This window comes from Sus scrofa, chromosome 8, assembly GCF_054392235.1.
Source record: "Sus scrofa isolate SSC_HxYL_T2T_F1_AM1 chromosome 8, Sscrofa_HxYL_maternal_Yorkshire_Landrace_v2.0, whole genome shotgun sequence".
NCBI classification, from domain to species: Eukaryota; Metazoa; Chordata; class Mammalia; order Artiodactyla; family Suidae; genus Sus; species Sus scrofa.
This window is the reverse complement of record NC_139390.1, coordinates 138,610,728-138,627,448: the sequence shown is the minus strand read 5'-3', so window position 1 is coordinate 138,627,448 and position 16,721 is coordinate 138,610,728. Positions and strand designations below refer to the sequence as shown.

Sequence of the window (16,721 nt, the reverse complement as noted above, 5' to 3'; positions counted from 1 at the left end):
ATAACTGTGCTATTACTAAATAAAGTACATGAGAAACCTAGAGAGCTGGAGTGGGGAAGGGACTAAATAAATAATCCCTTGCAACAAAGGAAACAAAAACTTTTGGTTTTTTCAAGACAATGTCTTAATCTTCCCTTTTAACTACCGCATTGTGCATTTAAGTAGACACCCCACAAAGCAGACTCGAGGATAAAGTGCTGTAGTAAACATTTGAAAAGGAAAGTAACTGGACAAAGCTGGCCTCATTTGTAAAGCTATAGGTTTTTTGTTTTTTTTTTTTCCCCCAGTCTGGGTTAAAGTGTCATAAACGTAAATCAAAATAAAATATTAGCTTTTCTTGTTAGCTGAGTAAACAGATGTTTTTATAGGATAATTTTAAAAATTAATCAAGTATATTACAGAAAATGAGTATTTAACTTACTAGCTTATTCCCTCTAGTTTCTTTTCCAAACCTGTCTGCTTTTTCCTATCAATAGATACACAGTTTGCTTAAATTGGTTTGGTTAGAGTAGAAATCTTAGGGATCACGACAAAAAGCAATTTTCTTTTCAAGGAGCATCAGTTTAGGAAAATTTGTGTAGGAGGATTTTGACTAGCTGCATTTCCTTCTTCCAGAGTGAAAATAGGATTATTGCACCCCATAGAAAATCTTAAATGCTGTCAGTGGATCACCTCCTTAATTCCAAATGCCTTTGAAAAAATTGACCCTACAAAAATGGTAATTTTCTTATTAATTCAACTTCTCTATAGAATCTTAGATTAGAAAGCATGTTTATAGGCATAAGTTCTCCCCTTGTCATGGCCACTTGAAAATGACAGTAGTAGTAGTAGTATTACTCCCGTGTCACAGATAGGAAACTGAAGTTTAGAGGTGGCATGACTTTCCCAGGGGCAAATGGTAAGTTGGCAGCAAAGCTGGGTCTAGAAATTTAAGTTCATTCAGTGCAGGATTTATGGTTATAGCATATATATTAGAAATGCAGTAATCAGTTCGTAAATGGAAAACTGTGTTCCATCTTATCCCCAGCTTCTGCCACCGTGGCTGTAGGGTCTCCTCTCCATCTGCTGTTTTTACCTGGGACGAATGGAATGAAACCTGGACCCTCAGAATTTAATCTGGGCTTTGATTTAATTACCGGAACCTTGGTGCCTCTGGTACCCCGAGGTCTCTGTCTTCTCCCGTGAAGTAGTCACCACCTCTGCTCTCTGGTTCTGTCTCTGAGCTTGACCCTGCTGGACCAGGGCAGGTGGTGGTTTTGAGACTCTTCCTCCAGCTCCTTTACACGCTGACTGTAAGCTGTAGGACTGCTTATATCACAATCGAAGGTCGTACTGAGAACTTAGTGGACAGAGACCTCATGGTCTTGCCCCTGATGTAGAACTTTCACTGCTGCAAGTGTAGTAAAGTGACTGGAGACCATCTGTTCCCTTTGTTTCTTAGGTAATATGCACGTGTCACTAGCCGAGGCCCTGGAAGTTCGGGGTGGACCACTGCAGGAGGAGGAAATATGGGCTGTATTAAATCAAAGTGCCGAAAGTCTCCAAGAATTATTCAGAAAAGGTAAGTCTTTTTTTTTTTTTTTTTTTTTTGAAGTAGAGGGTAGCTGGAAAGCAGATAGGGTGGCAAATGATAGGAAAGAATGCTTTCTTTTCTCTCTTTAGGGCTGAAAAAGCAGCTCTTGCATTGGAACATCTATATGCCTGATACTGTGCTAAGCAGCACTAAAAGTTTAATGGTGACCAAAAGTAAAAATATTCCTGTCTCTCTGAAACTTTCAGTCCAGTGTGGAAAATAGCTATTTATAAAATATTTATATCAACAACTGTAAAAATGCAATCATAGGAGTTCCCATTGTGGCTCAGCAGGTTAGGAACCCTACTCATATCCATGAGGATGTGGGTTCGATCCCTGGCCTTGCTCAGTGGGTTAAGGATCTGGCGTTGAGTAGGCCAGCAGCTGCAATTTGACCCCTGGCCTGGGAGCTTCTATATGCTCCACATGCAGCCCCTTTAAAAAAAAAATCACGACAAGGACTCTCAGGGAGGGGAACCAGCTGACTCTGTGAGAACCCAGAGTAGGAGGATGTAACCTGGTCGAGAGGAAGAAGCGGAAGGCTTTCTTCTATGTCAGCCCTGAGCCATGACCTGACAGAAGAGGAGACGTTAACCAGGTGAAAGGGCGGGAAAGGTTCCTGGCAGAGAGAAGAGTATGTGCCTCCCGGGGTAAGGTAGACCGAGTAACAAGTTCGATGCCTCTCTGTGGAGGCAGATGGTTGTTTGGCATTTTGGAGCTGGAAAAGTTAGGAAGTTTTAAAATCGATAGCTCTCCTAAAGAGCATGCCAACAGAATGTTTAAAAAACCTATATTCTAAATGTCAAAAGTGACATCCCTTTCGATTTTACAGATGATAAAGGAAAATAATAAGGGAAAATTATGAACAAAGTTCTTGGAAAAAATTCAACAATTTACATAAAATGGACACTTTAGAACAGTCAAACTACCAAAGCTCTTTCGAGAAAAAGTGGACAATCTAAATTGCCCTATTATATTCATTAGGATAATTGAACATGTGTTTTAAAATATCCCACAAAGACCATTTCAGTCCCATATTGCTTCACTAGAGAATTCTAAAAATTGAGGGAAGGTATAATAGCAATACTATTATTAAACACTTAAAGAAAATTAAAGAGGAGGAAAGACTTCCCAACTCATTCTATGAAGCCAAAATTACTATAATATCAAAACCAGACAAAGACACTAGAGAAAGTGAAACCATAAACCAGTATACCTTATGAACATAGATGCAAAAGTGTTCGTTTGGAGTTTTTTTAAGATGTAAAAATTCCTAACAAAATTTTAACAAATTTGTGTCTAACAGTATATAAAAATGTTAATACATCATGATCAAGTAAATCCCCCAAATACAAGATTGGTTTAAAATTCAGAAATCCACCAGTGTAGTTCACCACATTTATACACTAGAGAAAAAAACCACACATTCATTTCAGGAGGCAGAAAATAAGTTTGATTCCTTAAAAATTCTGGAAGAGGGCACAGGAGACAATAATTGTGACCCTGAGTTAGGCAAGGATTTCTTAGATACGATATCCAGTGCATAATTCATAAAAGAAACAACAATGAAGTGGTCTTGATCACAGTTTACAGCACCTACTACTCTTAATACATTATTAAGCGAATGAAAGAAGTCACCGCTGGGAGAAGGTATTTGCAAATCATGTAACTGATAAAAGTCTTGTATCCAAAATAGGTAAAGAATTCTCAAAACTCAGTAGTAAGAAACAGTCCCCCAAAATGGGCAAAAGATACACAGATTTTGGGTTTCAAATAAGGCCATGAAATTAGTAGTCTTCAGGGAAATACAAAAGTCTCAACATCATTAGTTATCAGAAAGATGCAAATTAAAACCACAAAGAGATAATACTGCACATCCATTAGAAAGTTTAAAATTTAAAAGATGAACTATACCAAGAGTTGGCAAGGGACTGGAGGCAACTGGAGCTTTCATACACTTCATTCTAGTGGGAAAGTAGAATGATACAGTTTTGCATTTTGGAAACTGCTCAGTAGTTCCTTAAGAAATTAAATACAGGAGTTCCCATTGTGGTGCAGCAGAAACAAATCCGACTAGGAACCATGAGGTTGCGGGTTTGATCCCTGGCCTTGCTTAATGGGTTAAGGATCTGGCGTTGCCATGAGCTGTGGTGTAGATCACAGATGTGGCTCAGATCCTGCATTGCTGTGCCTGTGGCATAGGCTGGCAGCTGTAGCTCTGATTTGACCCCTAGCCTCGGAACCTCCACATGCTGCGGGTGGGGCCCTAAAAAAATATATATATGTATATATATATAAATAAAATGAAAGGACCTTTTCAAAAAAAAAGAAATTAAATATATACCTTCCTTATACACTGCTAGATACTTACCCTAAGTAAATGAAAGCGTATATCCATACAAAGACTTGTACCTAAATGTTCATAGCAGCTTTATTTGCATTGCCAAAAGCTGGAAATAAATATCTATCAATAGGTGAATGGATAAACAAATTATAGTACATCCATACAATAAAACACTCCATAGCAGTAAAAGGAAGTGAAGTGTTGATACCTGCAGCAACATGGAATAATTTCAGAATAATTATGCTCAGTGAAGAAATTGGACCAAGAAAGAGCACATTCTGTATGACACTAATCTAAAATGAAAGAGATACAAATGATCTTAATAAAACAGATCAGTGGTTGCTTGGGGATGGGAGGTACAAGAAAGGATAGAAAGCAAGGATTACAGAAGTGCATGAGCAAACCTTGGGAGTGATGGATGTATTTTGTTGATTGTGGTAATAGTTTCCCAAATATATTCATATGTCAGAGTTTCAAATTGTGCTCTTACTATGTGCAGTTATTGTGGATCAAATACACCTAATAAAGCTCTTTTAAAAAATGTATCACATGTTTTCTAATTGTTTAGTTTTTAATTTTAGAGCATGACCTTTTTCCTTCTTAATTGGAAGCTCTGTGTTTTAAAGGAAATGTTTTTCTTTTCTTTCTTTTTTTTTTGTTTCCTTTTCTTTTTTAGGGCTGCTCCCACAGCATATGGAGGTTCCCAGGCTAGGGGCTGAAGTGGAGCTGAAGATACTGGCCTACACCACAGCCACAGCAACATGGGATCTGAGCCACATCTGCGACCTACACCACAGCTCACAGCAGTTCTGGATCCCTGACCCACTGAGCCCACTGAGGGAGGTCAGGGATCAAACCCATATCCTCATGGATACTAGTTGGATTTGTTTCCACTGCGCCACAACAGGAACTCCCGGAAATGTTTCTCAGTCAAATGCTAAATCTGAGTTTCTTGGGCCAGAGGTTCTTTTTTTTCTTTATTTATCAAACAGCAGAATTAGATTCCCCACCTTTAAAAATATCATCTAATCCTAATAATTGAATCATCTAGTAAGTATATTTAAATTAGTATATTGATCTTAATATATTAAAATGACTAGAGATACAGAAAAAGAGAAAAGATCAAAACACTGGAAAATCCCTTCTCCTTCAGATTCTTTTCCCACATCACAGAATACCGGGTGGAGTTCTCTGTGCTATACCACGGGCCCCGTTGGCCAATCATTAAAAGTTTTTTTGTAAAAAGGCAGTGTTATAGGCTGTATTCTGTTCTCCCAAAAGTCATATGCTTAAGTCCTAACTCCCAGTACCCTGGAATATGATTGGATTTGATCGGGTCTTTCAAGAGGTAATTAAGTTAAAATGAGGCTATTATTAGAGTTGGCCCTGATTCAGGCCCTGTCCTTACATGAAGAGGAAATAAGAACACACACGGGGGGGGGGGGGGGGGGCACGGGGGCGGGGGGACCATGTCAAGACACAGGGAGAAGATAGCCATCTCTCTACAAGGCAAGGAGAAAGGCCCTAGAAGAAACCAGCCCTGCTGGCATCTTGCTCTTGGACTGCTGACTCCAGAATTGTGAGAAAATTAATTTCTGTTGTTCAAGTGCCTGGTCTGTGATATTTGTAATGGCAGCCTTAGCAAATTAATACAGAAAGCATGAAAAAAAATTAATCAAAACATCTAGAAATAAAATACATAGTAACTATGTTTATATCCACAATGGCGGTTTTTTGGTTTTTTGCTTTTTAGGGTCTCAGATGCAGCATATGGTAGTTCCCAGGCTAGGGATCAAATTAGAGCTATAGCTGCCAGCCTACACCGCAGCCACATTAAGGCAGGATCTGAGCCCGTCTGTGACCTACACCACAGCTCACGGCAACGCCAGATCCATGACCCGCTGAGTGAGGACAGGGATTGAACCTGCATCCTCAGTTAGATTTGTTTCCACTGCATCAAAACAGGAACTCCGCACAGTGGTGATTTTAAACAACAGATTATATAGATTTTCAAAGAGAAAATGAATGAACTGGACACTAGTGCTGAGATCACCTGAGTAATAAAAATGTAAGGGAGGCGTTCCCTCTGGTGGCTCAGCAGGTTAAGAACCCAGTTAGTGTCCATGAGGATGCAGGTTTGATCCCCAGCCTCCCTCAGCAGGTTAAGGATCCAGAATTGCTGTGAGCTGTGGTGTAGGTCGAAGACACGCAGCTCAGATCTGGCATGGCTGTGGCTGTGGCATGGGCTGGTAGCTGCAGCTCTGATAAAATAAAAAATATAAGGGAGTTCAGATTCATGGAGAATTGAATGAGAGGGTCCAAAATACCTCTGATAGGAGTTCCTGAAGGAAAACTAGAGAGAAAAGGGAAGCAGAACAATTAATGAAAATATAGAGAGTTTTTGAGAATTGATGAAATACCCAGATCCTCGTATTCTAAAAGCTTAAGTCACAATCAAAATTAAAAATACAGGAGTTCCTGTCGTGGCTCAGTCATAATGAACCCAACTAGTAGCCATGAGGACTCGGGTTCAATCCTTGGCCCCGCTCAGTGGGCTAAAGATCTGGTGTTGCCATGAACTGTGGCATGGGCTGGCAGCTGCCGCTCTGATTCGACCCCCTAGCCTGGAAACCTCCTTGTGCTGCAGGTGCAGTCCTAAAGCCAAATAAAATAAATTAAAAAAAAAATATATATATATATTCACACTTAGACTCATGAACTTAGAAGTACATAATAAATGGAAGATTTTTAAAGCAATCAGAAAAAGAAAAATGGATTACTTACAAAGAGAAAACAATTAAGCTAATAGCAGACCTCTTTTTTTTTTTTTTTTTTTTTTTTTTTGCTTTTTATGGCCATACCTGAGGCATGCGGAAGTTCCCAGGCTAGGGGTCAAATTGGAGCTGCAGCTGCTGGCCTACACCACAGCCACAGCAACTCAGGATCTGAGCTGTGTCTGTGACCTACACCACGGCAACCCCAGATCCTTAACCTCCTGAGCGAGACCAGGGATCAAACCCACATCCTCATGGACACTAGTCAGGTTCATCACCCACTGAACCACAACACAACAAGAACTCCTAATAGCAGACTTCTTAACAGCAACAGTGGAATCAGAGTTTGATAGAATATCAACTTAAAACTGTTAGGAGAATATTTCATAATTATTTTTAAAATAAAATAATTACTAAAGGCTATAGTTCCACCTAGAACAATACTATCTAATGGAAATACAATTTACATAATATATATAGTTTGAAAGAGTAATCACAAAGCAAAGAAGAGAAAATATAAAACTTCTAATGTAGAACTAAGAGCAAGTAGCTCAGTGCATGAAAAAGGAGACAGAGCACTCAGCTTCAAATTGACTTCCTGGTTGGTTGGGTTTTTTAAGCCTTTATAAGAAATATAGAAAATTTTTGTGGATTAAAAGCTTTTGAGTAAATCTTTGTGTAGTCTATAGCTTTTAAAAGATCAAATCCTAACTAGTTTCTTTGTTAACATTCCTAATTATTTACAATCATAATTTTCTAGATGAACAGGGTGTATTAGTAAGTCTTTGACATGCTCCATCTTGCCATGCCTTCCTAAGGCCAGAATTAACAGGTCCTTCAAGTTAAATGTGTTTGAACCAGATAAAATTACCCCATATGTTCCCTGGAAACAAACCATAAAACGAAACTAATGTAATAGGTAAAAATGAATTCTTGGAGTTCCCGTCGTGGTTCAGCAGTTACGAACCAACTAGTATCCATGAGGATGCGGGTTGGATCCTTGGCCCCACTCAGTGGGTTAAGGATCTGGTGTTGCCATGAGCTGTGGTGTAGGTACAGCTTGGATCCGCCATGGCTGTGGCTGTGGTGTAAGCCAGAAGCTGCAGCTCTGATTAGACCCCTACCCTGGGAACTTACATATGCCTTGGGTAAGGCCCTCAAAAGACAAAAAAAAAAAAAAAAAAAGAAAAAAAAAAAGCTTAAAACAAATAAAGTGGGTGGTTTAACATATATATGGAGCACTTGTTAAACCACCCCTCCCCCACAACTATTGTCAATATAATTCATTTTGATTTGAAGTTGTTTTGTCTCTAGATGTGACACACAAGCCATTTGATTAAAGAGTTACATTTAGAAGGGTAAGTTGCCACAGGTCATGCTCTCTAGCCCCGTTTTTGCTGACATGTTATTTCACTATATTTGTTTTAATTTAGTACTGGGATTTTAAAAAGGCATAATGTATATAGTAAAGAGCATTATTCTTAACTGTGCTGCCTGGTAAATTTTATACATGTGCGCACTCACATAACCACTGCCCCATCATTTCTAGCACCCAGGAACGCTCCCCTCCTGCTTCCTCCTAATCAGGAGTAATCATTATATGACATAGCACATAGAAAAGTTTTTAAACAACCTGATTTTAAACATCGTATAAATAGGATCATACAATGTGAACGCTTTTTGTGTCTGACTTGTTTTACTAAACATCGTGAGAGTTTTCCACATTAAGTAACTAAGCTTTTTAAAGAAAACATTTTGTAATTACTTGTCAAATTTCTTTTCTCAAATACGGAAATTAGAAGAGGGCTTTATGCTTTATGTTATTTAGTAACAGTTTAGGTTTTCTTTCTTGGAATAATGTGTATCAGTCATGGTTGACATTTTTACAAGAAATATTTCTTAGTATTTCTTTTTGAAGAGTAGAATAGTTTACAGTTCAAGTAAGCCTCTCCACCTCCCCCCATGCCTCCCTTCACCCCGTTTTCTATTTGAGAGTGAAAATTTCTTTAAAGTGTAAATAGGAGGGTGATAATGTGAAAAGCAGCAGAGAATAATAGCATTAGTGAGCACAGAAATACTTCTTTACAAGCAGGTACAGATCATGGTTATATGTGGAATCAAGTCACTGTAGATAAAGTCAGTTCCCCTCTGGAACGATATGAACTTCCTTTCTCTTCATTAACCTTTCCATCAAAAATGAGAGAAATGACAGCTGGCTTTGATATTACTTGATTTTTCTGTCTTCGTATAAATTCTGGATCCTTCACAGTAAAGAGAACTTGCTGAGTTTGTTTGTTTGTTCTTGGACTGCCCCAGGGCTTAGGGCGTTCCTGGACCAGGGATCAGATCTGAGCCACACTTGGGACCCACCCACAGCCAGGGCAATGCCCGATCCTTAACCTGCTGTGCTGGGCCAGGGATGGAACTTGCTTCCTGGAGTTGCAGAGACACCGCTGTTCCCATTGTGCCACAGTGGGAACTCCATTGCTTATTTTTCAAACATTTTCTTTTCTCCTGGCTTTATGCAGATAGCAAGGGTGGAAGGTGGTCTCCTTTAACCTGAAACTTTGGGGTTTTTTGGGGGGAACCCCCACTTTATAAAGAGCCTTTACCATAAAACTTATTTCTGTTGCTAATTACCTCAGTTATAGTTTATTTTGTGTGGCAGTTGTGTGACCTGAAGTTGTTAGGTGACAACAGAAATGCCAGTGGTTTAAGAAGCTTAGCATTTTGTTCCAGGATTGCTTAGACAAAATTGTTAAACTGGCAATAAAATAAAGTTTTTAAGTTTTTATCATTCAAGATTAACATTTTTACAGCGGCTTGAATAGAATAGTCAAGCAAAAGAATGATTTGTATATTTTGAGAAAGAAACCAGCTTCAGAGAAATTTGTCTATTAGATAATCAGCAGCCAAAAATATTATAGACCTAAGAAATAGCTTTGCTCTCAAAGTTCAGACCCTCTTTAGGGAAATACCAATTGGTCTTAATCCCAGGATCTTTTCTGCCTCCCAGTTGTATGCTTTGTGTCCCATTCACCTATCAGATGGGGTAGATGAGATCACAGGTGCTCACCCCCAGGCTCGAAGAAGAGGTACGATGATACTCACTGGATTTGAGGAAGTGGCGCAAAAGAATTGACATGCATCACAAGTTCATTGTAGTTTGCTTTAGTTTGGAAACAAGATTTAAAAAAGCCAAATAAAGATGGTTTTATTAGTTTGATAAGACCATTTATTTCTCAGGGCACAGTGGCATCCTCAGTTTGGTGCCATTTATTCTTCCTTATAAATAGAGAAGAGCTATTTAGGTCTCACTTCTAGTCTAAAATTATTTCTGATTGTCATTTTGCGTTTAATACAAATGGACTTTGTTATAATTTGGATAAAATAGTTACTGTAACACTTTCTGGCTTGTCATATCTCTTATAAAATGTTTCATTTGTGGCTTTTTACAGTGAAGAAATTTTTTTTCTTTTACAGCTACACCCACAGCATATGGAAAGTTCCCAGACCAGGGATTGAATCCAAGCTTCAGCTGCAACCTGCGCTGCAGCTGTAGCAACATTGGAGCCTTTAACCCACTGAGCCGGGCCAGGGGTCAAACCCTGGCCTCAGCAGTGACCTGAGTTGCTGCAATCAGTGGCTTCACATACGGTGCCACAGGAGCAAACGCCATTTAAAAATTTTTTTAAGCATTAGAGAAGGCTATGAAGTCATACACACTTCATCTCATAACACACCCTTCGATTCAGTTAATTGCCGTAGAAATAAGCATGTGTAAGGTCAAGATCCAGCTTACCTGAGCTGTGATACCGTTGAGCCGCTAATAAGGGCATTGTTCTTATTTATGTGTCCAGTGGATTGGTTCCCATCTGAATCCCCTGGAAGCTTTTAGAAAGTACTGTGTAGAATCCTGTGCCCTGTCTCCAGAATTTACACGAAGCCCCTCTGAGTTAGGGGACAGGAGGGCTCTGGGCTTTGCTCATTACCCCTAAGCCCTCAAAGTCAGATACTTTGAAATAGCTTTGCCTCAGTATTCAGATTAACAAAGCCGACATTTCCTTTGAATCATACCTGAAAATGTAAATACAAACAATAAGAAGATGGGAGAAGAAAATGAAGACCCAGAGTATCGGCTCAATGAATAATTCTTTGTGGGAGTTCCCTTCGTGGCTTAGTGGTTAATGAATCCAACTGGGAACCCTGAGGTTATGGGTTCGATCCCTGACCTCGCTCAGTGGGTCAGGGATCTGGTGTCGCCATGAGCTGTCGTGTAGGTCACGGACAAGGCTCAGATCCCGCGTTGCTGTGGCTGTGGTGGAGGCTGGCAGTTGTAGCTCCAATTAGACCCCTAGCCTGGGAACCTCCATGTGCCAAGGGTGCGGCTCCAGAGAAGACAAAAAAAAAAAAAAAATCCTTGTGTTTGAAAGTTGAAAGAAAAAACTTGTTCTTCATAACAGAGATTCAAAATCACCCTTTTTTGTCACCGGCAAAATATAAATTGATAAATTATTGTCATAAAGCAGGACAGAAGGACACCCTTTGCAAGATGCGGACCAATGGTTGAGGGAATCGTAAAAAAAAAAAAAAAATGCATTTTTTTCAAGTATTACAATTACGTTATTGTAGTGGTGGTGTACCTGATCTTTTGGAAATTCGTAGTTGCTAATCTTAAACAAACCACTTAAATCCTTTAAGGAATGTGTGGAAACAGAGTTGCAAGAGCATTTTGTTTGGTATTTTGGCATGTAACTTTTGGAGGTGCAGTTTTTATTGATGACGATAAAGAAGGTTGGTATTGGGAAAGGTGAACACCAAAGAAAAGTCAGGAGGAACTTAATATTTAAAGGAACAAGTGGATAGTTTCTTCAGAATATGGTAAGAATTCAAGGAGGTTTGCTGAAAAGGAGGGCACATTCTTAGACACCTGTTGCCCTCTGTCAACACTGGCCAGCCCTTTTAACCCTTTTGCTTTTAATAGTCATAACCAATTTAATTTTACTAATATAGATTACGTATGTAAATCACATTTCTTAAACTCAGATCTCATGAGCATTTTGTTACCAAGATGCATGGTTTGGAATTACCTCAAAAGTCTTGCAAGTACATAACAAAACAAAATTACTAAAAACCTAACTGATAAGTAGCCATACATGATTCCAGTGGTCGTGGTTTGGGTAGGCAGCTTGCATGTGTTTATGTTTTTAAAAAAAGAAAAAGAATGTGTGTGTGTGTTTGCGTCAGTAAATGTCATCAGTAAGAGATAAAAATATCTTTTCTCTCCTGTTCTAGTGAAAAGAAGCTCATATATATCAATTTGGAGTGGCAAGTTTGCATAATTTTGTGTTATCAGAATGCTGTAAACTCCATGACATAAAAATTTCTAAAATTCTATCCTGATACTGAGGTTGATATGTATACATTCAAATATATTTCTTCTTCCTCTAATAATTCATGGTATACCTAAAGATAATGATTAAAGTAAAGCCAATTTCACATGTTAGTTACTCAATAAATATAGACTCCCTTGATTGTAAAATTTTCTTTTTTTTTTTTTTGGTTGTAAAATTTTCAACTAATTTTTCTAAATTTGGGGTCTATGCTAACTAGAAATTCCATGCAATAAATAGAACACTTACAGAAGGTATATTCCCAAATTATTTAAAGAAAAAATTCGTGTTTTAGGATATTCTGTACTTTGAGTCATCTATATTTCTGATATAACTTTTTGGTTAAGAACTGCCCCCCCAATTCCAAAACATCTAAAATAGAGCAATTTGAGAAGTTGATCTATTATTCTGAAACAGTACTTGTTATATGTGTTATGTTCCTTGTCTTCCATTGGGAGGAAAAAAAAAAACTAAATAGGTGATGAAGATGAACTTAAGTAGAGACTTTTCTTAGATGTGTTTTTTACGTGTATTTTCCGAGAAAAAGTTTTATTAGATAATAGTAGCTACTACTTTTGTATTGTACTTACTGTGTGCCAGAAGCAGTTCTAAGTGCTTTTTTTCCCATTAATCCTCAGAACAACCTTATGTATTCAGATGAGAAGACTGAGGCACAGAGATGCTAAGAAACATAAGATTGCAATATACTCTCCAAATGTCAAACCTAGGGTCTGAGCCCGGGGGTTCTGGCTTCAGTTTGTACCCCTACCTTATACCTTGCTGCTCTCTTAATTAGATGAAATTACATACGACATTAATGAAGACAGATAGTGAAAGGAATGACGTGAGGCTGACACCTTGTCTGGTATCATTGCAGATCCCCTGGGTGAGTTTAGAGATTTGGATGCTTAGCCAAGTCTGAGATCTACCACATCAGAATATAGGTTCTTGGGGACCAGAGACTTGCAGGAGTTTATTAAACACTGTTGAATGATTGGCTGCATCGAGAAAATTTACATGATGTAAAATGTCTTTAAAGAGACTTTATCACTCTCAGTTTATATTATACAGATGTCTTAATTCCAGTTATACACAAGTTTATCTTTAAAAGGGGATTGCTATTTGCTCATACTAAAAAAACTGACGTTTTAGAAATTAGTAACAAAATTTATGAGGAAATAATAAATATTTAATTGGGAATCAATTTGGAGCATAGACTATAATTTCCAGAGGATCTTGGAGTTTATCACAAAGCTTTACTCTCAAGAAAATGTTAAAATATAGGGGAAATAGTCTAAACCATATTTTTTTTTCTGTCTGTGCATTGTTATACCAGGTGATTGATTTAACATTGTGTGTGTGTGTGTGTGTGTGTTTTGGCCACAGCGTGCAGCAGCTTAGTGTGGGATCTCAGTTCCCAGACCAGGGATTGAACCCAGGTTGCTGTGGTGAAAGACCAAGATGGAACTCTTTTTTTTTTTTCTTTTTTTTTTTAATGCACATAGGGACTGAATTTTTGAGAGAATCTTGTGTTATAGAATGACTTGATCAGATCCTTCAGAAATTGAAACAGTGGCCTCGGCGTAGATTTTTGCCAGGCACTGTGATAGCACATCTGTGTGAGGAAGTAGGCAAAGGGGCTTTTGGGGTCACAGTGGTTTCACTGTTGTTCTTAGTCTTTGGATGATTTCCTGATACTTTATTTAGGTAGTTTTGCCTTATATCTGTTACCCAGTTAAGATCATTTCTTTAATGTTTATACCATAACTGGAAGGCCAAAAGATGAAACGAAGACAATCTAAAGGCAATGATGAAATCCCTCGGGGTGCAGGGGAATGTGTAGGTGTGGGTCTTAGTCTAAGGGAACACTGGAAAGAAGCTCTAAGATGTTTCTCTACAGATCAAGTTTCTGCTTATTTCTGACTTTGCCTGTAACTGCTGGAAATTTTGATGAAGCTGCTTTTTTCTGTGTAATGTTGGTAAAAGGCTATAAATAGAATCATTTGATTACTGGAATCAGTTCAGTTCACATCAGATTTATTCTTTCACAATGAGAGCATTCTTTTTTTTTCACCTTGATGAATTTTATTACATTTACGGTTGTATAACGATCATCAGAACCCAATATTAGCATTCCTAAGGCCAGTCATCACACAGCTAGAACGTTACGGGACACCAAATTACAAGCTTCTGGAATTCCATTTTTAAACAGTAATGTTAGCATTCTTTGGAGGATTTTGAATACGTTTGCTTTGAATTCCTTCCATTTAGTTAGGCAAGGAGGGTGAATTAGACTGATTCTAGCCATGACTCTAAATTTCCTCACTTGAAGGTTTGCATAACCCTTTGCAGTTAGTGAAAAGTATATTTTGTGGTTTGTTTTCTAAATAATGTAGTGCTTAAATGTCATTGTGTGTGTTTCAGGAATTTGACAGCAGTGTAGTTTGTTGTCACAGCTGCTTTAGTTTTATTCAAGACATTTAAAAATCAAATTTGAAAACAACAAAAATATATATGTATGTGTATGGTTTTTCCTTTTTGTCTTTTTAGGGCAACACCCATGGCATATGGAGGTTTCCAGGCTAGGGGTCGAATGGGAGCTGTAGCTGCTGGCCTACACCACAGCCACAGCAATGCGAGATCTGAGCCACATTTTCAGCCTACACAACAGCTCATGGCAACGCCGGATCCTTAACCCACTGAGCGAGGCCAGGAATCGAACCTGCATACTCATGGATACTAGTCAGGTTCATAAACCCCTGAGCCATGAAAGGAACTACTGTGTGTGTGTTTTTTAACAAGCAAAAATATGACCCATCCTGGTAACTCAGTTTCTCACTGCTCTCTCCCATTCCTCTGCTCCAAATTCTTGCTGTTCCTTGTACAAACTCAGTCATTTCCTGATTGCATACCTTTGCTTTGGCTGTTTCTTGTCTTTGGAATCTCCCCCTTAACCATGGTTACATCTTACCCATCTTAAAGGGCCACATATTGACAGAAGAAATTAATTTTCTCTTCATTGTAACTGAAATAGTTTTGCTTTCCTCTAAATCTATTTATAGTCTCCTTTTTCTCTCTTAGATAATCTTATTTATTTATTTATTGGCTATGCCAACAGTATGTGGAAGTTCCTGGACCAAGGATCAAACCCTAGCTACATCAGTAATGCCAGCCACAGCAGTGACAATGTTGAATCCTTAACTGCTAGGCCACCAGGGAACTCCTCTCTTAGATACCTTCTACTTTCGGTCTTGTATCCATTTGTGAATATAGTTTATCTCCCCAGTAGTACTATGGACTCTGAGCAAATGGCATAACTTTGAGATTATGTTTAAATATATATAGTGATAAAAATAATGGTTTATTTTAGATGTTCAGTAAAAAACAAACAAAATCCTTTTTTTTTCTTTTTTTCTTTTTTTGTCTTTTTGCCATTTCCTGGACCACTCCCGCAGCACATGGAGTTCCCAGGCTAGGGGTCCAATCAGAGCAGCAGCCACAGCCTACACCAGAGCCACAGCAACTCGGGATCCGAGCCTCGTCTGCAACCTACACCACAGCTCATGGCAACGCCGGATCGTTAACCCACTGAGCGAGGCCAGGAATCGAACCTGCAACCTCATGGTTCCTAGTCAGACTTGTCAACCACTGCGCCATGACAGGAACACCAAAACAAACAAAATCCTATTGTGTAAAATTAAAGTTGAAAGTACAGTTCTTGCTGACCTTGGTTGTGGTGACAAGTGAACAGGCCTCTTAGTTTCAAAGTGAGAAGCAGTTATGGAGTACTCTTGCCTCCAGCAGTTTCTCTTCTGTTCTGCCCTGTCAAGGGAGGGGTAGGGTCACTCTGGGGAGGAGGAGGAGTGTGCAGCAAGGTCTTCTCAGGTCTGAGTGGATAGCAGCACCGAAAATGGCAGGACAGGACATACCGTTGAGACTTTTGGGTGGCACTCATGCTTCTATGTTAGCTGTGATCCCTGATAATCTGTAAAGGCAAATGGTAGCAGGTATACCAGAAATCATAGTTTCGTCCCCAGATAAGGCCTTCAGGGATTAGGCATGGAGTTAGAATCCCAGCCTCACAGCAAGAGAAAAAGCAGAATGTTACCTACAAGGGAACCCCCATAAGATTATCAGCTGATTTCTCTACAGAAACACTACAGGCCAGAAGGGAATGGCAAGAGATATTTAAAGTGCTCAATGGAAAAAATATGCAACCTAGAATACACTATCCAGCAAGAATATCATTTAAAATAGAAGGGGAAATAAAAATTTTTTCCAACAAACAAAAACTTAAAGAATACAGCAACACAAAACCCAGGTTAAAGGAAATATTGAAAGGGCTTCTCTAAACCAAAAAGAAAGGAAGGAAAGGGAAGAAAAGAGAAAAGAAAAAAAGGAAGAAGAGGAAGAACTAGAACTGAGGAAACCGCAATCAGAGAGCAGTCACTCAAATAAGCCAGCATACAGATTTAATCATGAACATGCTTCAAACAAAATAAAATTAAAAAGAAAAAAATAAAAAAGAGTCATCAAAACCATAAAATGTGGGCAAGGGATGTTAGGAAGTAAATAACCCTTTTTGTTTGTTTGTATGTTTCTCTTCTTAATTTTAGTATAGTAATGAAGTGTTTGAA

The 16,721-nt window shown here is 38.7% G+C and overlaps 1 protein-coding gene across 39 annotated transcripts in view; it reads left to right on the top strand.

The window, feature by feature from the left end:
- The window catches only part of PTPN13 (protein tyrosine phosphatase non-receptor type 13), a 216,182-nt gene that overhangs the window by 48,001 nt on the left and 151,460 nt on the right, over window positions 1-16,721 (top strand). For 34 of the 39 annotated variants that reach the window (XR_014813441.1, XR_014813440.1, XR_014813438.1 and 31 more), the window contains exon 2: window positions 1,442-1,561. Coding sequence is in view for 28 of the 39 variants with exons in the window: in XM_084973520.1 (XP_084829646.1) it covers window positions 1,442-1,561 (120 nt within the window). In the remaining 11 variants the exon portion in view is untranslated. Of the gene's footprint in view, window positions 1-615; window positions 719-1,441; window positions 1,562-16,721 lie in introns of those variants that run through there. The other 5 variants (XM_084973536.1, XM_084973524.1, XM_084973529.1 and 2 more) reach the window with 2 other exon arrangements.